Genomic DNA, 21,665 nt, shown 5'->3' with positions numbered 1-21,665 from the left:
TTAAATACTTACCATGATTTAACAAAGTACAGGAGGAGAAATGTTAAAACTCATAATCTAACAGCCTCCCAGCAGAGGTGGTAGAGGGTAATACAGTGAGGGGATTAAACATGCATGGGATAGACATACGGCTCCTGAATCTAAGACGAGACCAACGACTGATTACAGCAGACGGGGCCGAATGGGGCCGATCGGCAGGCTGGTTCTAGGTGTCTGTGCAGTGTGAATACGCGGAAAAGTTTTTCTGAGGACACATTTGTCTCTCGCACACCGCAGAGCTATATTTAGCTGGATTTGGTCCCCTGTTGCAGTGTTTAAAGATTCATTGCAGGCTGTTAATAGGTACGTTTATGGCTGTTCTGCCAGAGACAGGTACTCAGCGATAATTCCGCTCTGGGAACGGGCTGCCATGGTTACCGTTAACCCTTCCCTTCAAACAGAGGCGTATTGCCGCAGGATGCTGTCGGCGGACATTAGTCCGTTTGCCCGATGGCTCAACACCCTCCGACGCGCATAATGCGGATGCTGCGGCTGAGACAGAAATCCTAGACTTGGTGATTTCTGTCATCCTCCTACACTCCTTCCTGTCCGTCTCAATAACCCGACGGCTGGAAGTCTGTCCATCCATCTGTCCTTCCATAGAATCTGCCGGCAGACCTGCCCGTTTCCCCTGCTTTAAAAACCCTAATCAGTCGTTGGTCTCGTCTTAGATTCAGGAGCTGTATGTCTATCCCGTGCTTAATACCCTCACTGTATTACCCTCTACCACCTCTGCTGGGAGTCTGTTCCACTTATCTACCGCCCGCTCAGTAAAGTAAAACTTCCTTACAACCCTCTAACTTTAGATTAGCTCTTGTCGTAACATTTCTCCCGTGAAAACCAATTTGGTCAACCGAGATCACGTTCTTCTTTAAGTGTTCACTCCCTTCTTGGCTTTATTATAAGCGATCCGAGTTTTAGACTAAAGATACTCCGTGGGGAACTCCAGACTCCTAACTGGGATCTCAGGGAATCCGCTATTCCCCCCCGGAACTCTCACATTCCCTGAGATCTTCTGAGTTAAATATCTGTTGGGACTCAGGAGCTCATCACACGGAAACTCGATGCTTCAGAGCTTCCCCCAAATGGGATCTATTCATGCATTTTTGAGCTTTATCACTTATTGTTCTGTTAACTCCTTAAGCGGATGTTTCTTGTCGGCCACTTCACTTTTTTTTTATTTATTTATTTTTTTATTCCCCTTCCACAGTTGATGAATGAACCAATTTATCTTGGCTGGAACCCCACCCTATATCATACTGTGTATATATATATATATATATATATATATATATATATATATATATATATATACACATACATACATGCATACATACAGGCTTTGGCAATATATTTCTATTGTTTATATGTTTTTTATCCCCCCCCAAATACATTTGTCGAACTTTCTAGAACTTGTTGAGAAAGCTGAGACAGCTGCACCGACGACAAAGAAAAAGAATTAAAAAATAATAAAATATATATGATAACATTGTATACAATTATAAAAGAAATTATAAAATTATAAAAGGCAAGAAAAATGAAAGAATTCTACCGATGTTCTCAGTCATAAAACACTGATAGTTTCATACGGAATGTACATTCCTCTAGAATAAAGTGAATGAAACTGGATGTAAATAATTCATGCGCTCGCGCTGATCTTCAACAAGATGTGCCGTTCAAAAGAACAATATAGAATTTTGTGGATCGGAAGAAACGTTGACGAGAATTAAAGTCATTAAGTCCCGGAGGGGTAATATGACGCGGCGTTATGGGCTCTGTTCTGGGCTCTGTTCTGGAGTTCCGCCGTCTTTCTCCATCAATGCGTTTTGGGCACAGCGCGATGAAGTCAACATGTTCTTATCTAGAACTTGGTTGGTCTGTTGGCTGACGTGTCGGTATGCCCTCCGCCTCGCCTGCCTTGGGCTCCGAATGCCTCCGTAGATGGTTCTGTCCTGAGACGGTTTATCTGACGTCACCGTTCATGAATAAGATCTCGCTTTAAAAGCACAAATGCCATTCCCTTCAGCTTTCCCCGACAGCCACGCGGGTTCTAGAGCATTATTGACCGTCTTTCTGCGGTAGGACCTTCAATGTGGCCCTGGAGAAGCCCCCGGGGCCCTTACCTGGCCTATAGGCTTCCATTTGGACAGAACACGGTAAGCCTCAAACCTTGGGATTATCTGATAAAACCTTCTGGTGCCGCTCTCCGAAGGAAACCGATAACGCAATAAAGCCCCCTCGTAAATAAATTTGTTCTGCATCCCATTTACTAGCGGCCGGTAAATATTTCATGAGACGCAGCGAGGCTGCAATGATCCAAAGCCTGACGGAATTGGAAAACTGCCCCCCAATGCCCCTGCAAGGGGGTCCCTCCGTCCAATAACCATCTTTCAGGTGCTAAATATTTTATATGGACTTGGGTGTGTTTGTAACTTCGCAAACGACCCCCGTTATTCACTCTGTCAGGAGGAAATACAATGTAATTATCCGTGTTTTTTTTACATTGTATCATTTATATTTTTCCGAAAATGGTTAAAAGAAATATTGGTACGTTTATTTTGTGCTTTAAAGGTTCTGTTCTTACTTTATAAAAGTACCGGATTTATAATGAAAATCTCGTATTAGAAGTGTCGTTATTGTTACAGCCGAATGCTGAATCTCTGCCCTGATAGAATTATTTCATTGTGTGAACGTTTGCCCCATTCGTATTTTCAGAGGGAATTTGTAATTGTAGCCTGTATGTGATGTGACATGAGTAGCCGGTACAGAGACTTGGAATGTATTGCTGAGGTATTTAAAAACAACTAATGCTTTAATGGGAACAGCCTAAGTTGTAAGAGAATTCTTAACATTTTTATTAATTTCAAATAAAATTAAGTTCTTGAAATAGTATTATTAAGCTAGTTCTAGTTTTTAAGTTGTGTTTTCAGGCGGCTGCATATTAGACATCTATTATCTGAGCCCAATATACTAGACAAACACCCCGACTCCTTATCATACGGCCTGTGGGAAACAATAGAATGGCTCAGTCTCAATCACCCAGACGGACTTTCTGATTAATGAAAGTCTATGAAGGAACAGACTTTATTAGCATTGCCATAAAGCAATATATATTACTGTATCCAGCACTGGGGGTTATATTACTGTATCCAGCACTGGGGGTTATATTACTGTATACAGCGCTGGGGGTTATATTACTGTATACAGCGCTGGGGGGTTATATTACTGTATCCAGCACTGGGGGTTATATTACTGTATACAGCACTGGGGGTTATATTACTGTATACAGCGCTGGGGGGTTATATTCCTGTATACAGCGCTGGGGGGTTATATTCCTGTATACAGCGCTGGGGGGTTATATTACTGTATACAGCGCTGGGGGGTTATATTACTGTATACAGCGCTGGGGGTTATATTACTGTATACAGCGCTGGGGGGTTTACTTTTCTTTTTACTGCCTTTTTAACCTTTACAAGAATAATTGGCCATTTAGTCATCACCTCTGTGGAAAGGTGATCTCTTCCGCTCCCCCCATCCATACTTTGTGTAGATATATATTTATTAAATCACCTCTGATTTTGTGTCTGGGTTGTGTTCCGTGCTTCTTCTTGCTGCAGCGTCATTATTTATGGATGTGGGTTTTTTGTATGCATTTTACTTATTCTGGTGCTAAAGCTTCATAAATAAAGGATGGCACTAAGAAGAAACAGCTGCCAAAAGTAATTTTTGGAACGCATCATAAATGACTCCAAAATTAGATAGAAAACGACAAAGTGCGCAGCTACAAAGATTTCTGTGGCAAAGTTTGGTGGCTAAAAAAATAAAATGTACGCACGGCACCTACACAGCGGTGAAAAAAGTATTTGCCCCTTTCCAGATTTTATCTATTTTTGTGCTGGGGGGTTATATTACTGTATACAGCGCTGGGGGGGTTATATTACTGTATACAGCGCTGGGGGTTATATTACTGTATACAGTGCTGGGGGTTATATTACTGTATACAGCGCTGGGGGTTATATTACTGTATACAGCGCTGGGGGTTATATTACTGTATACAGCGCTGGGGGTATATTACTGTATACAGCGCTGGGGGGTATATTACTGTATACAGCGCTGGGGGTTATATTACTGTATACAGCGCTGGGGGTTATATTACTGTATACAGCACTGGGGGGGTTATATTACCGTACACAGCGCTGGGGGGGTTATATTACCGTATACAGCACTGGGGGGTTATATTACCGTATACAGCACTGGGGGGGTTATATTACCGTATACAACACTGGGGGGGTTATATTACCGTATACAACACTGGGGGGGTTATATTACCGTATACAACACTGGGGGGGTTATATTACTGTATACAGCGCTGGGGATTATATTACTGTATACAGCGCTGGGGGTTATATTACTGTATACAGCGCTGGGGGTATATTACTGTATACAGCGCTGGGGGGTATATTACTGTATACAGCGCTGGGGGTTATATTACTGTATACAGCGCTGGGGGTTATATTACTGTATACAGCACTGGGGGTTATATTACCGTACACAGCGCTGGGGGGGTTATATTACCGTATACAGCACTGGGGGGGTTATATTACTGTATACAACACTGGGGGGGTTATATTACTGTAAACAGCGCTGGGGGTTATGTTACTGTATACAGCGCTGGGGGGGTTATTACTATATACAGCGCTGGGGGGTTATATTACTGTATACAGCACGGGGGGTTATATTACTGTATGCAGTGCTGGGGGGTTATATTACTGTATACAGCGCTGGGGGTTATATTACTGTATACAGCGCTGGGGGTTATTACTGGATACAGCGCTAGGGGGTATATTACTGTATACAGCGCTGGGGGGTTATATTACTGTATACAGCGCTGGGGGGTTATATTACTGTATACAGCGCTGGGGGGTTATATTACTGTATACAGTGCTGGGGGGGTTATATTACTGTATACAGCGCTGGGGGTTATATTACTGTATACAGCGCTGGGGGTTATTACTGGATACAGCGCTAGGGGGTATATTACTGTATACAGCGCTGGGGGGTTATATTACTGTATACAGCGCTGGGGGGTTATATTACTGTATACAGCGCTGGGGGGTTATATTACTGTATACAGTGCTGGGGGGGTTATATTACTGTATACAGCGCTGGGAGGGGTTATATTGGTGTATACAACGCTGGGGGTTATATTACTGTATACAGCGCTGGGGGTTATATTACTGTATACAGCGCTGGGGGGTTATATTACTGTATACAGAGCTGGGGGTTATATTACTGTATACAGTCCTGGGGGGGTATATTACTGTATACAGCGCTGGGGGGTTATATTACCGAATACAGAGCTGGGGGTTATATTACTGTATACAGTGCTGGGGGGTTATATTACTGTATACAGCGCTGGGAGGGGTTGTTACTGTATATAGCGCTGGGGGGTTATATTACTGTATACAGCGCTGGGGGTTATATTACTGTATACAGTGCTGGGAGGGGTTATATTACTGTATACAGCGCTGGGGGGTTATATTATTGTATACAGCGCTGGGAGGGGTTATATTACTGTATACAGCGCTGGGGGGTTATATTACTGTATACAGCGCTGGGGGTATATTACTGTATACAGCGCTGGGGGGTTATATTACTGTATACAGCGCTGGGGGTATATTACTGTATACAGCGCTGGGGGTTATATTACTGTATATAGTGCTGGGGGTTATATTACTGTATACAGCGCTGGGGGGTTATATTACTGTATACAGCGCTGGGAGGGGTTATATTACTGTATACAGCGCTGGGGGGGTTATATTACTGTATACAGCGCTGGGAGGGGTTATATTACTGTATACAGCACTGGGGGTTATATTACTGTATACAGTGCTGGGGGTATATTACTGTATACAGTGCTGGGGGGTTATATTACTGTATACAGTGCTGGGGGTTATATTACTGTATACAGCGCTGGGGGTTATATTACTGTATACAGCGCTGGGGGGTTATATTACTGTAAACAGCGCTGGGGGTTATATTACTGTATACAGCGCTGGGGGTTATATTACTGTATACAGTGCTGGGGGGTTATATTACTGTATACAGCGCTGGGGGTTGTATTACTGTATACAGCGCTGGGGGTTATATTACTGTATACAGCGCTGGGGGGTTATATTACTGTATATAGTGCTGGGAGTTATATTACTGTATACAGTGTTGGGGGTTATATTACTGTATACAGCGCTGGGGTGGTTATATTACTGTATACAGCGCTGGGAGGGGTTATATTACTGTATACAGCGCTGGGGGGGTTATATTACTGTATACAGCGCTGGGAGGGGTTATATTACTGTATACAGCGCTGGGGGGTTATATTACTGTATACAGTGCTGGGGAGGGTTATATGACTATATACAGTGCTGGGGGGTTATATTACTGTATACAGTGCTGGGGGGTTATATTACTGTATACAGCGCGGGGGGTTATATTACTGTATACAGCGCTGGGGGGTTATATTACTGTATACAGTGGTGGGGGTTATATTACTGTATACAGTGCTGGGGGGGTTATATTACTGTATACAGCGCCGGGGGTTATATTACTGTATACAGCGCTGGGGGGGTTATATTACTGTATACAGCGCTGGGGGGTTATATTACTGTATACAGCGCTGGGGGTTATATTACTGTACACAGCGCTGGGGGGTTATATTACTGTATACAGCACTGGGGGTTATATTACTGTATACAGCGCTGGGGGTTATATTACTGTATACAGCGCCGGGGGCTATATTACTGTATACAGCGCTGGGGGGGTTATATTGCTGTATACAGCGCTGGGGGTTATATTACTGTATACAGTGCTGGGGGGTTACCCAGTTTAGCGCTAAGAGAATATGTTTTTCCTTTTCCCTGAGAAGCAGAGATAACACCGTTGTGAACGCCTTTCTTCGTGTTGAAGATCTCTGAAGCAGTTATACGTTTGTGTTTCTGATAACGCATTCGCTGACACTAAAAATAAGTGAGTTTCCTTTAAGTATTCGGGTTTTAGGTATACACGGGGTTACGGGGTTTATTTTCTGCTTATACTTTTTAGATAAAGAAAAGAGATAAAATCTGAGAATAATAGATATAATTTTATATACGGAAAGAATTCCGGGGTTTGCATTTTTCTAGGGCTGGAAGTCCCATAAAAAGCTTTGTACAGGAATTACCGTGAAGGCGTGAATCACTCGTTCCCACGCGGCGCGATATGATTTCCCCTTTAAACCCCCCTCCTCGCGTGTTAATAACCTTTATTCTTTGCATTATTGCTGCCGCCCTCCCTGACATTGATTGCGTTCTGTTGATCCGCGCTGTCGGCTCCACTTTATATTCCACACGATTTCACAAAACATCCCTTTTTTCAAACCGAAACCGCTTTCCTCCAAGGAGCGCGTGCATCCGGAGGGACCCGCCGGGTGCCGCCATTATCCGCCCTGTGAAGGCGCTCGTTTCTCCGGGTCTCCCGGGACCCCCAATCCCTCCAAGGGGTTTTTACAAACGCTAAATCATTTTTCATAAAAAGCACAAGACAAGCGCAGCGGTGTGCGGGTGTGAGATCTGCCGATCACTGGGGCCCCCTGGGGCGGCACTATGAATAATGATATATACATAAACACACAGACATATTATTATTTTATATAGCACTTTCATATTCCGGAGCGCTGTACAATGGATAAACAAGACGTAACAAGTAGTGCATCTCACAACAATTTCACTTACACAAACGATAAACACAACCTCATGGATTCCTACAGCGTTATCCCCCGTCAACACAGGCGCGCACACACACACACAGGCGCACACACCCATCAACACACATACAGACGCACACGTACCCCGATCAACACACACACACAGCCCAACACACATACACGCGCACGCACACACACCACTCAACACACACACACGTGCACACACACCCATCAACACGCGCGCGCACACTGATCCCAGCTCCAACCTGCAGAGTTCCTCAGACAGTAACCCTGATTCTTGCCTTTTCCTTACAAGCTCGGAGCCACGCAGCCCTCTAGATTTAGACTCTGGCCTCTTGTTCTAACATTTCTCCTCCTGTAATAAATCCCGAGACCCTCCAAAAGTTATCTGCGCGACTAGAAGTATCTTTCTTTAAAATGGAACCTCGATCTGTGTCGTGGGATTGTAGAGTAGTCCTTGGTAACAGGACGGAGATTACGACGAGTGCCGCAGAATGCGAAGGCGCTTTATCATTATTATTTATTGTTTTAGGATGTAGTATTTTGCAAAGTTCCAAGAGGAAGGCGTTTGTTTCTTAGATCAAAACGAAATTAGAATTGGAGGAAAATGGAAATGTGACACAAGCAACGATCTACAAGGTATAGTATCGAGTTCTTAGGTGGACAGAACAACTAAAATAAACCAAATGTCTGTAACCTGCTTTATGTATGGTATTTATTAATATAAAATGACCTGCAGCCTGTACAGAGTACAGCAAGGGGGTTCCAACGCGATATGCACCAAGGACTCATGGTATACCAAGGAGAGTTTGCATAATTTATCCTCTCTATATTTTTGAATACTTTAATAATAATTAATAGTAAAATTTAATTTTAGTAATAATAATGAAATGTATTTGTTATAATAATACAATAATAATAATAAATATAATATTTAGTAATATTTAATTTGAATAATTAATTTTAGTAATTTTTAAAATTAACAATAATATAATACATTTTAGTACTAATAACATTTAATTTTAATAATTATAAATCATTTTAGTAATATTTAATTTTAGCAATAATATAATTCCTTTTTTATATTTAATTTTAATAATTATAAATCATTTTAGTAATATTTAATTTTAGCAATAATATAATCATAATACATTTTAGTAATAACATTTAATTTTAATAATTTTAGTAATTCTAAAATATATTTTTTTTAATAAATATTAAAAATAACACCAGTAATAAAAAAAAAAAAAAAATAATAATAATAAAAAAAAAAATTAGACTTCGTTGGTTTAACTATGGATTAATTTCAGACCTGACCGTTCCTCTTAAATAGACTTGGCAAGTGTTGACATTGCCGGGGTCGGCCATGTTTTTTTCCCACTCGTAACATTTAGCTCTGTTTACTTTTTATGAGATTGCGAGACGGCGACCAAAACCTTCATTAGTCTTCCGAATGTAAAACTTTCAGCGAAAGGGCAGTAATGTGAAATAAAGCAATTCTCCCAGAGAGGAATATATTCCAAAATGTCATGAATTGCAAAATGCTTCAAATGTTCTTTGACTAGTATAAATATTTCATACCGGAGAGAGATCGCCCTGAGAGATCGCTTCCCACCTAACCTCCTCCTCTCCCGGATCAAAGCCATTGTAATAAAAGCGGAGTTTATCGCCCGCCGTAATGACGGCAGCGGCAGCTTCACAGCCGAAAGTTTCATTCATATAAAAAAGAATTTGTGATTAAACAATCGTCTCTGCGATGTTTTATTAATCCCCGGTAGAGGTTAGCTTTGTTAAATCACATGAAGTTATGCACTTTTTCTTTCTGTTTTTTAATTCTTTTATAATTTTTTTTTTTTTTTTTTTTTTCCTGCTCGTCTTATTCTGGGATGCTTTCCAAATAATTCCTTGTGTTTGGAACGCTTGAATATAAAGAATCTTAAAGAGACAGTTGTAGTTTTTTGAGGACGAGACATTCGGAGTTGTTGGAAGCTTGAGGCGCGGAATGTCCGGCTTGGGGTGGAGGCAGGTATTCTGCGGCGAGAACCTCCGTTGTGATACCCCATGGTGGGATATTGGCATGTTGGCAGGTATGATTACCCCAAAACCCAAAAAAGAACAAGCTACGGTGCTGTTCCACCCAGATGTTTATTTTGAATCTTTCTAAATACATTAATGTGATCTTCTCCTTTATACAGGTTAAATTGAACATTATTTTCAATTATTTTGAAGGAGCTCAGAATATTTGCTGGGTATGAGGCTATCACAAGGTTCTCCAGCTCTAAAACGTCGGGAGGTTTGGTTTTATTGCCAGCTACACCTAGACCTAGGGTGGCAATCCAGCTCTCCATTTGGGGAGAACAGAGATGTTCCCTGAGATTTACGATATAATCAGCTCTAGGTGTCCGTAATTTAGTTTTCAAAAATATATGGTTTGATGGGGTAAATTGGATTAGCTGGCTTTAAAGATCCCCGAAATAGCACATGGGGGCAGAACGACCAGATTTGGTAAAACATTGGTTTTGAAATAGTAAAACGCTACTTCTACCCAATAACTTGTAGAAAAAAAGCAAAAAAAAAACATAAACCATTGGGTATTTCTAAACTCAGGACTAATAGTAGAATCTATTTAGCAGGTTTTTTTATTAGCTTTTTGTGGATGAGTAAAAGATTTTTCAAATAAAAGTGAGAAAATGTTTTTTTTTCTCAATTTTTCATCATGTTTTATTATTGCTTTTATAGAAAATTAGATAATATGACAAAAAATGGTATCTGAAGAAAGCCCATCTTGTCCTGAAAAACACAATATATAACTTGAGTGGGTACAGTAAATGGGTGAGGGGAAAATTATATCTAAACACGAGCTCCGCAAAAGTGTTAAAACAGCCATTGTCACGAAGGTTACAACAATAAATAAAAAACAGCCTTGTCCTTAAGGGGTTAAAATGAAATGTCTCTATCTTTATAAAAGAACACCGCCTGTTTATTGGACTTTAATTAAACTTTAGTTATGCTCACTATTGCATGAATCTTTTTATTTAATTATTCTCAAACGATCCTTTGATTTTATTAAGGGGCTTTCAGTCACGGGAGACTCGAGAGATTATTTGTTACATTAGAAACGAGCGTCTATTCAATGGCTTCTATTCAATGTCCCGCCACAGACCCTGTTAGACATAGGGAGAAGATCAGACCCCATCCGGCCCCCGTCTAGTCGCCCGTTTCTCCCGCTGTGTGTATGTATGTATATGTATGTGTATATATATATATATATATATATATATATATATATATAATTACCTGTCAATTCCTTGTGTCTTCTTCCGATTGGTCTACGAGGAATTTGGCCCGTAATTCTAAATACATTATAGTTCCAGTTTATATTCTTCCGCACATCAGTTACAAACTCCTGCCACGGGTTTCTTTTTGTGGGAACCATTGCTATTCGGTCGCCTCACCCCCCCCTTGGAGCGTGCGCTCCGCAGTCTCCTCTCCTCGTAGGAATCCTCTCCGTAATTATTTTGACGGACGATTTCATCACTTTGCAAATAGGAGGAAAATGAGTTTATCCGCAGAATCGCTTTACTGAACGTGGCGGTATTACCTGCCGCGCTCTAACGCTGACATTATACGTCAACTGTACCATATGAGTGCGATACTTTAATATACTGCCTGGAATTATCACAGCCGTGTTCTTCTGAGAATTCAATGATCGGTCCAATTTCCCGACGTCTTGACAGATCCCATCCTTTTATCTTAACGTGGAAGAAGCTGAGCCTCTGAAAAAGGAATTTTTGAACTTCCTTGCAATGTTCTTACCATCTACACCGGACGGCGATTCCGTGCACCCACTACACATCATATAATTGTATTTACTCATGTTTCTAATTGGCTTATTCAACCCCTTTCATAAATAACTTCATCCCTGATTAGTACTGTGTTAACCGTTTCACCGATGGCAGCATTTAACAGACGCTCCACATTACTAAAATCTGTGTAATTCTGCTGGTGACATCATAGTTTGTCACCTCTGAGATGAGGTCACCGGAGGTTAAACGCCTGATGACCTTTCACCTTTGTTCCTGATGATAGAGTTGCCCTTGAAGAGATAGCGAGTCCCGCTGTGCTGGTGGTTTATAAACGTGACCTCACTCCACTTAGGCGGTAACACAATGATGAATGCTTCGGGGTCAGCGGTGTGACCTTCTCATAGATCACAATCCTTCAGAGATCCAGAGAGGGGAATCCGTCAAGCTGTCGGAGTGTCTTTAGAGCTAAGTGGCCGACCGTTCCCTGCAGACAAGCGTCTGTCACCTTGGGATGAAATGTCAGTTCAAGTGGATCTTAAAAATGAATCACAGGCAAATGATCCAAAACAAAGAAAAATACCCCAAATGTACCATTTGTAGCAGTTTTGGGGCCACATGAACTGATTTTACTGGTTAAGCATAGGCTGGAAGACACGAACGAAAGACGCGTGGCTTCTGTCCATTCATTGTTGGTGGACCTTTGCTTGACATGCATCGGAGTCTATGGTCAAAAATGATACCTTTTATTGGACCAACAAATGTCCAACAAGTAATCTGTAGAGGCCTCGGAGGTCTCTTCTTCAGAAGGAATGCGATACTACTGTTATATTTTCATTTCTGCTTTGGCCCAGTATTGCCTTCAGCTCCACATGTTGTTCGACTGTTACACATACCTGGGAACTTCTGGGCTCCGGCTACCCAGAGCCTTCCCTTGCGGGACGCGTCCAAGACTGCACAGTGACGTTAATGGGAGTTCCCGCTGAAGTCGGGGGCGGTCTTGCTGACGGCAGCGGGCACCACCCCCATTTAAAGGAAAAATAGGCGGAGGATTCGGGTCTTGACCCGGAGAACCCGCAGAGTTCCCAGGTATGCTGATACAGCTGTATCCCTTTTCCTTAATATTCCATGGAGAGAGTTTCTGTATCCGGTGCGAAACAAGGCAATTGGGGGGCCATATTACTACTTTTTATTTTTTATAGGAAATAGCTGATTTTTCGCCCCAGCAGATTCCTGGTATTATTATTGAGATTGTAACATGTAAGGGGTAAGAAGTAATCGCATTCTCCCCGCCGTCATTTCCGTTAGCAGTGTGGGATTTCATCGAACGTTCCATTTTTATGGGAAATGTCCTGATTCCTGCATATCCATCCAGCACTAAAATGGTTAAAAGAACATTTCTACATAGAATTTTGTTTAAAATGGCATAAAAAAAATATTCCAACTAATTTTTTTTAGAGCAAGCATTTTTTTTTTTGCCCAAGTAGAACAAAACGGATATCATCATCATAGATGTGAGAGATCATTGAAAGGATCCACTCACTGTGTAAATGCTGCCTAAGATACTCGTCACTTGTTCCTGGTGGAGCCTCCTTTACCTCCTATTCTGCTCAGTCCGATAAACAACCCGACTCGTCAAAATAAATATTGATATATACAATATATATATATATATAATTTAATATTTGTTTGTAAAATTACTGTGTATTATTAGTTTTTTAGAATTATTAACCATGCACAGTGTGGAAGTTAAATTAGTTAAATAGTTTAAATAGTTTAGTAGATATTGCCCTCGGCAAATCCCAGAGCCACGGCTTCGTTAAGATTTCTTTCTACAACTAAATAGACATTTTCTTGTATTTAAAGAGAAGGTTATGTAAAAAGGACTTTTTAGGCCAATTTTAAATGTTTATTTGCTATATTAAGTAGACTTTTTACTGTTTTCATGTAGAATAGCTTGTAATAAATGCCCCCCCCTTGATATTACCCGTCGGACGTCAGCCGTGACATCCACCTGGAGCCCCCGGCTCTAACTCACCTTTGTGTTAGTGTAAGCTGTCATCTCGGCCCGTTATCGAGGGTCGCTTCGGTAGTTTAACGAGGGCGTGCGAGTGTCATACCTTTGTGCTAAGTATTTACTGACTCCGCTGCTAATTTGATTTACATGGCTGGCGACAGACATACCCACTCCTCTCAACTGTCCCGATTTGCACAAGACTGTCCTGATTTTGCCACTCTATCCCACCGAGCTCTATCTCTGTCCCGGTTTCTGAATTTGCTACGGATAAAGGTTGGGAGATTGGGCACGCCCACCAAAATGCCAGATGACCAAAAAAGGAAACTTTTCTTTTAGGGGTGGGGCTTTACAAAGTGTAAGGTGTGTAGAAAAATCTGCATTTTATTGACATCATTTAATTCCCTGCTGTTTCTATACACATTATTGGGGGTTTTAGGGCCGTAGAACCCTGCGATACCCTCATACCCCGCAAACATTCTGACCTCCTAGAAAAGAGGGGCATCGGGGGAAGAAAAGGAGGGACCGGGATCTGGGGCCAAAGAGGGACATCAGCAGCAACACCTAATTTTTTGTAAATCTATTTTCTAAAGAGTTAATTTCACTATATCATTCTGCAAATTAAAAACTTCTCTTCCGCACTTCCCATGTTTTGTGCTGGAATTATCAAATTTGTTAAAAACATTTCACTTTTTTTTTGTTTTTAGGTTTTTGTTCTCTTTACATTTTTTTTTTTTTGCTTTTTCTCGGTTCCGCTCCGTTCTTTTCTTTTTGCCGTTGGATAAGACGTGGGCCGGTTTTGCGAGTGATGAATTTGCCCCGGCTCCCTGACATTGTTCTCTCTGGGGTCCGCTCCTATTAGCGCTAACCTTTTGAAGTTTCTGCAGCTTCAGACAAACATCGGCCGTAATTTAGAAGCCATTGATTTTCTGTTGCGTTTTTACCAGGTCTTACTTTTGCTTATTCATCATTGTTTAGCCCGGAGAACTCTTTCTCCGTCGCAGAGCTGTAAATAATCAATAATTATTGATGCTTGGAAACCTCCTTTAGATGCAAACTAGGAAAGGATTGAATGAACCTGCTAAGTAGCTATATATTTTTTTTAAAATGAATATATATATATATATATATATATATTCATTTAAAAAAAGCTGTGCCATTCGGGAAGTAGAAGCAGAGAAGAGGCTTCATCTGTTAACCCCTTAATGACAAAGCCCGTACATGCACGGGCTCAAAATGCATTGTTTTCAATGGGTTTAGGGACCGCCCATTGTCCTTAAGGGGTTAAGCTACGCAATGTGAAAACGATATAAAATAACAAGACTGATTATTTAAGAAGAGAGACTGCACATAGCTATGCCTTGTAATATTCTTAAAACTGGTTAGTGAATACGACATTACGTCTCGTGCGGAAGGATATATGATATTTACGTGATTACATCACACATGTGACTCAATTGGAGCATCGTTGTTTGATCTTCCAGAAGCTTCCGGCTCGTGGGAAGTAGCTTTATAAACAGAGAGAGGATTAGGAAATATAAAAAAATTAATTAAATTTATGAATATAACAAATGGGGTCCGAGACCCCCTTTAAAGAGCTCTAGAGTGATGCCCCTCTCAATTATACTCATGAGCGTTAATTCCGGCGGACCGAGGTGTTTTAAATAACATTTTACATTTTTTTTTTTTTTGGTGGTTTTAGAACATGCTTAAAAAAAATATTAAAATAATGTAAAAAATAATAAATGCTGTTTATTTGGCGTTTGCACCAGTTTTAACCGGTGACCCCAGATTCAACCTGCTTAATACGTGCATTTAGCATCCTGCCCGGAGCTAAGCGTATTCCGCGCACGTCTCCTCCTCTGCTACACTCTATTTTTAGCCGCCGCGGGTTTAAAATATGCCATCTAATCTCTCCTGAATTTATTGATTCCTTTCTTTCTTCACCCCTTTCAGGAAGGATCGCTCTGCTGAGTGGACAGACTCAGAAAATCAAATAAGTACTGAATTATTTATGTCTTTACACGGCCTGCCGAGGTTCTATTTTTAGCCGCCGCCGACTTGTTGCCGTCGTCTTCTTGCTTCGCAGGAAAGAGAGGCTGCAATTTCATCGCTCAGTGACCCGGCTAGACTAATATTTAAACCAGCGAGCCTGATGAATATCGCGAATAGGTTATGAAAAAAAAACCCAGAAGGACGCGGGTTAAACACTCGTATAAATTTATGGCTTTATGGAGACGTGGGTGGGAGCGTAAAAATATTAATGTTGCTGTGAAATCAATATATATATATATCCTTTTAATTAGGCCTATCACTTGGCTACTAGGATCATGAAAAATACTCCGAAATGTTTACTTGAGATACACTCCAATGCATTTTATTGCATCCAGATCGTTCCCGGCGTTCTTTAGTTATTGCAGTTTGAAAATAAGACATGAGACTCATTTAACTCCTCCCCCTGCTGCCTCTGCTGAAACCAGGAAGTGTGAGCAGAAAGCATACTTAGGTACACCTCCTGTACATGCTTTATCGCACTTTTGTTGATATTTTCGACCACAAGTATCCTGGCTGGCTCCTGGGTGGTAGATAAATGGAACAGCCTCCCAGCAGAAGTGGTAGAGGGTAATACAGTGAGGGGAGTTAAACATGCATGGGATAGACATACGGCTCCTGAATCTAAGACGAGACCAACGACTGATTAAGCTTTGAGTCTTTTTCATGAATCACCCTGGCACTCAAGAGGTTAATTAACATTTCCGCCCCGTACAGTAAGTCGCCGTGCATGAAAAGTATCGATCGGTTCTTACAGCGCGGGAGACGCAGCGATCAGCCGGGGCCGCGTTCGTTTATTGGCAGCGCGCCCGCATTAATTATCCTACAGGGTTTTAATTACTTAGACGCAGATACACTAAATGCTTTTCACGCGGTCAGAAAACACACGCTATTCACTAACGTGTTTACAGTCTGAAGGTTCATCCAACCATCACATGCGCTTCGAGACATATGACTCCCTACCCCCAGTAACGTGGCTTGCAAGAGATCTGTGCAACCGAACACATCTCCTGCTGCCTGCGGCCACATTATTATTTACTGACGTATACAGCGCCAACATATACAGCAGTGCAGTACAAAGGGGGAATCCGGACATAAGTAGTATATGACATAACATGGAAACAATGTCACACCCCCATGTTCTGCAGTTAGGATGGTGTCTGGGGGGCTTTTCCAGGTCAGACCTCTGTCCAGTAGGCCACCAGTACCCATGACCAGCATACCTGGGAAATTTTAGGCTCCGGCTACCGGAGCCCCCCTTGCAGGATGCAGTCCCACCGACGTTGGAGATCGTTCCCACTGACGTCACATGGTACAAACCCAATTAAGGGTTGGGTGGGATGATGAGCTATCCACCTACCCCCCCCCAAAAGCATCTTTGGCCTTTTCAGATGTCTCGTAAACCGGCTCCTGGCCCATCATGGCCTCGCTTGTTACCCCCATGCCAATTTTCTAAATTTCATTGTTAAAAATAACTCCTTCCATCCTCTAAACGTAACGCCTCCTTCTCGGCACTCGCTCCGCGCTCGCTGCACATGTGCGTTTAGAACCCAAACTTATCTTTTTTTTTTTTTTTTTTTTTTACCCCATTCTAATTCCCCAAAGAACGTTCGCACAGATGGCTGGAAGGGAACAAAGTCATATTTGCCGTGATTTCTATATAAAATTGATCTGCTAATTTTCGGTGCCATGTGGCTCCCCCATTACACGTCTTTATTAAAGTTATCATTTTTTTTTCTCTCCAATGTAAAAATCTGGGGCTGAGGAGTTTTATGGGTTGGGGATGGTGCAAAAGGCCCACAGTCTATTAATTTCAGAACATTATTGCAAATGAAAATGGTGCTTTAGCTATCATTTGGTCCCCGAGCGCGTGTCGGCCTAAATCATGAATGATTGTAATGAGAATTCTGGAAGCAAGCGGGAAAAAAGTAATTGATATTTTTGTGAGACTCATAATTAAAGAGTATCAGCTGCTGGGCTACTGGTTTAGCAGTGCAGCATACTTTGCAACATGTGGGGGCAGTCCTGCTGCCCCTCAAGGCAGTGATCTAGTCTGGTGATGTGGAGGGTCCTCCCCTTCTTTTTTTTTTTTGTGTCATTGTGCCAGGAAGTGATGTCACGTGTCAGTCAGAGAGACTGTGAGTGGGAGCTCTACTGAGCATGTGCAGGAAGTGTACCGATGTATGCTTCCTGTTTTCAGTAGAGGCAGCTGGGGGAGGAGTTAACTGAAACAGAGGCTTCATGTTCTAACTCCAATAACTAAAGAGTGCCTGCACCTATTTGCATGCAGTAAAATCCACCGGGGTCCGTGGAAAATGGCCTCCAATATACATTGAGCATGACGATATGCTCGATTGCTGTTTGTGGTGATACATAGCGGCAGCTGAAAAGAACCAACTGACCCATCTAGCTGTTTCTGAATCACTTTTAGCTTATTTTACGGACATACTAAACTTTCTTAAATTGCTTTACTGGGTTTTCCTCTGTTGCTTCAATCGGAAGTCTGTTCTTCATGTAAACAACCCATAAGTCCCAAGCATCATATTATTAATTTAGTTGCTCCCCGCAGAAAGTGTGCTTCTTAAACACGCCTAGACTGTAAATTCCAGCTAAACGGCGCTGCTCTAGAATAATAAACGTATCGATCTCTTCGGAATCAGGGGGCTGAGAGCCGTTCAGTTCATTTAAAGAAAGACCACCAGAGATGTTCATTGTTTTTATTGGGGTGTAAACTGTTTAATCCCAAATTGGTGGGGGCTGAAAGGTACTAAATCTTTGACGGGACCTTTTTTTCGTGCCGAATTTTACCGTTTCGTCCATTCGTCTGAATAACGAACCAACAAATGCAACGAAGCAAACAAAAAACAAGCCGATGCATTGGTCAAAGAGGGCCCGGCTCATGAGCTTACACTCTAGAGGATATAAAAGCTTGCTTCCCCTGTCTCCAGACCAGCCGTTCTGTATCTTTCGCCTGGTTAGCGAGCAGCTATTCTCATCCTTGTTTATAAAATGCTGTTTCATGTTAATCATTTTGTACGTTTCTCCGAGTCTTTCCTTCACCTGATTGATAACCCCGAAGGATCAGCCGTCCGTTTGTTTCATCAGAGGTTCCACGTTCCGGAGTGGCTTGGGGCGGTGGGGGGCTGTTCTTGTATTTACCGGGCGCTTGTGGAAACGTAACAGAAATGTATCTTTTTTTACCCGGTTTTCTCAGGTATCGGCCGGCGCCCAAGGCTTCGATAATCATCGGCGGTACCTTTCGTTTCCATAGCGCCACGCCGTCCCGATATGCCTCTCGGTGGCTGTAAATGAATTCTACGCGCCGTGGAGTATCGCCAGCTGATTGCTTATTCAATATGTGCTAATATCCTCCCTGGGAAATCAGATATGATCTCTGTAATCTTGGTGGCTTTCTCTACGCAGCCCGCATTAGTTACTTTCCATTCTCTTGACGTCTGGGGGAAGCACGGAACGCAAACTGATTACAGGGACGCAAGCGATTGTATCCGTTACGGCTTTTAATAGAATCTCTGTCTTCGTCTCAATCTTTTAATGATACAATGTTTTTCTTTTTTTCATTATGTCTCTCTTTTTCTGCATTTTTTTTACCACTAACTATCATCTTTTTGGTAAAGTGGTAAATGCCTTGGACCCTAACGCTTTGCCTAATTAATTGTGTGCTACAGTAGAAGTCTTCTGGTTGAGGCTTCTTTGTTGGCTTCGCGTTTGATGACCTTGTAATTATTTTTCACGTTTTTATTTCATTCTCTTAAATCAGGAAAGGCAGGATTACATTTTTTATTTCATTATTTTAATTGTTTCATTTTATTTTAATTATTTTTCTAGTTTATGGGTTAGTGGGTCATCTAGGGAGGGTTTAGGAGGACATACCTCCCAAGTATCTCGTTTTAGAAGAAACAGTCCTTCTTTCGATCCTTTTCCAGAGCTCAGAATGTCCGCTGGGTGTTTTCTCCTTCTTCTACAGCCACAAATGTTACAGTAATGCATATTGTGCCGTCGCTCTTTAGGGGAGCCGCAGGTCCAACTTAAAACAAAAGAGATACTTTGCTGGGAGGGCAGTAAAGCTGTGGAATACACCACAGGTAGTATAAAGAACTGGAGAAGGCATTCCTAGGTATGCATTTTAATGGAAATAGTGCTTGATCCAGCTGTTTCTTCTCGCTGACCTCCTTCTTGGCCAAGCCAACGTGGATTTAGAAGGAGTTTTTGTTTGCCTTGATCTGGATCAAGGGCTTCTTGGAAAGGTTGAACTCGGTGGCCTCATGACCCCTACCACGTGCATAACATTAGAGAAGGGTCGCCCTTTGTCTTCCTCGCAGCTACTTTTCTAATTGTGATAACTAACGGACTTCATGGCCATCATCAGTAGGAGCCATTAGGTTGCTGTGTGATGGATGGAAGCGCATTACGCTCTTTTCATAATGAAGCATTGATTTGCGAGCTCGGATCTCAGTGCCGCCGCGCAGGAGAAAGTCTGCTAGAGCGACCACGAGATCTGGGCTTTTCCGTTGATCAGCGAGGCCAATATTGCCTCAAACAAAAGCAGAATGATAATGCCGGCTCGTAAATAAATAATAACAATAATAATAAAAAAAATAATAATGATCACCATCATTCATTGTTAACATCGCCCTCTGACAGGCAATTCCAGACCTATAATTGCTATCAATCAATAAAGAAAACAGGCTGCCCCCTTTGGCGATATCGAGCCGCAGGGTATTGGCGGGTGTCAGGCTAACGGATTGCTGGAGCGAGTGGATGATGGGAGTTCCGCGGAATAATACGTGACATTTATTATTCATGTAAAATTAGGGGGGATTCTTCTGGAACTTTAACCTGACTCATGTTGTTTTTTTTTCCCCGGTTTGGTTTCTTGACAGACGCTGGAGAGCATTTTGAGTTTTAAATACTCTGGTGGTCCGGGCCACGCCGAGGGGTATTACCGGAACCTTTCGCTGGGGCTGCACGTCGACGTGGAATCGGCAGTGGTTTTTACCAGCGTGAGCACCCTGCCTGCAACGAGGTACGCGTCCTTCCTTTAACTGTCTGGTGCCCACTGACATCACAAAGATATATACTGTAAATATATATATTTGAGCCAGGGATACCGCAGTAGACGGAGATTAAATGTGCCTTTTGCGTTAATTTCTCTTATCAGAATGTTAAGCAGGTAGTGAAGATGGATTATAACTCCCATCATTCCCTTCCAAACACACATCCCAACCTGACTGCAGGGAAGTTAATTTGCATATAGGGCTGCATGATGATGCTACAGAAGAGGAAAGTTCCTTGAACACACCGTTAATGCTGCTTAGGCGACGGAGTCCCTTTCAGTGCCGTTTACCAGGCCAGCCTTTAACTCATACGGAGTAATATCGTCCGTTTTGTGCTGACGGGGTGGATCTCCTCTCCTCTAGCGCTCAGACAGCCTTTTGCTGAGTAGGCAGACAGGACTCCATTTATCCGGAATGCTATTCGCGATTCTGTTGAACAAATACTTTCTTCGGTAATTGAATTTTCTGCTGTCATAATCAACCGTAGGAGAAAATAAATCCCGCTTCCTTAAGACAGAAGCTATTTGCTGCGCGGCGTGCGATGCCCGCAACGCTATGAATCCAACGCTGATGCGTTCTTGTGAGAGAGACATGAATAGTTTAGCGAGGGAACTGCTGAATATTTACCCTTCGGACCCAAAACCTTCGCGAGTTACCTTATACATACTAATTTACGGAAATATTCACTATACGACGCATCTCCGGCACGAGAAAAAGCTGGGGTGGGGGAGGGGCAGAATCCCCCACGCGTTTCGCAGATTGTCCAGAAGTGATGGCCCAAGAAAGACCCCCCCCCCCAACACTGCACTTGCTATCCCTCCATAGGCATCCACAGGAATTTTTCTACAAGCAGGGGGAAATATATCCTCCTCTCCTTTCCCCTCTCTCACCCGAATATGACATTTATGACACGCCAGCATTTG

The 21,665-nt window shown here is 42.2% G+C and overlaps 1 protein-coding gene across 1 annotated transcript in view; it reads left to right on the top strand.

Moving 5' to 3' along the window:
• Window positions 1-21,665, top strand: part of TRAPPC9 (trafficking protein particle complex subunit 9) — a 242,591-nt gene that overhangs the window by 82,241 nt on the left and 138,685 nt on the right. The window contains exon 18 of the mRNA XM_053466161.1: window positions 20,569-20,711. Within this exon, the coding sequence (XP_053322136.1) occupies window positions 20,569-20,711 (143 nt within the window). The remainder of the gene's footprint in view (window positions 1-20,568; window positions 20,712-21,665) is intronic.

Source organism: Spea bombifrons, chromosome 5 (assembly GCF_027358695.1).
Source record: "Spea bombifrons isolate aSpeBom1 chromosome 5, aSpeBom1.2.pri, whole genome shotgun sequence".
NCBI lineage: Eukaryota > Metazoa > Chordata > Amphibia > Anura > Pelobatidae > Spea > Spea bombifrons.
Note: the sequence above shows the minus strand (reverse complement) of the source record. Positions and strands in the feature narration are given on the sequence as shown.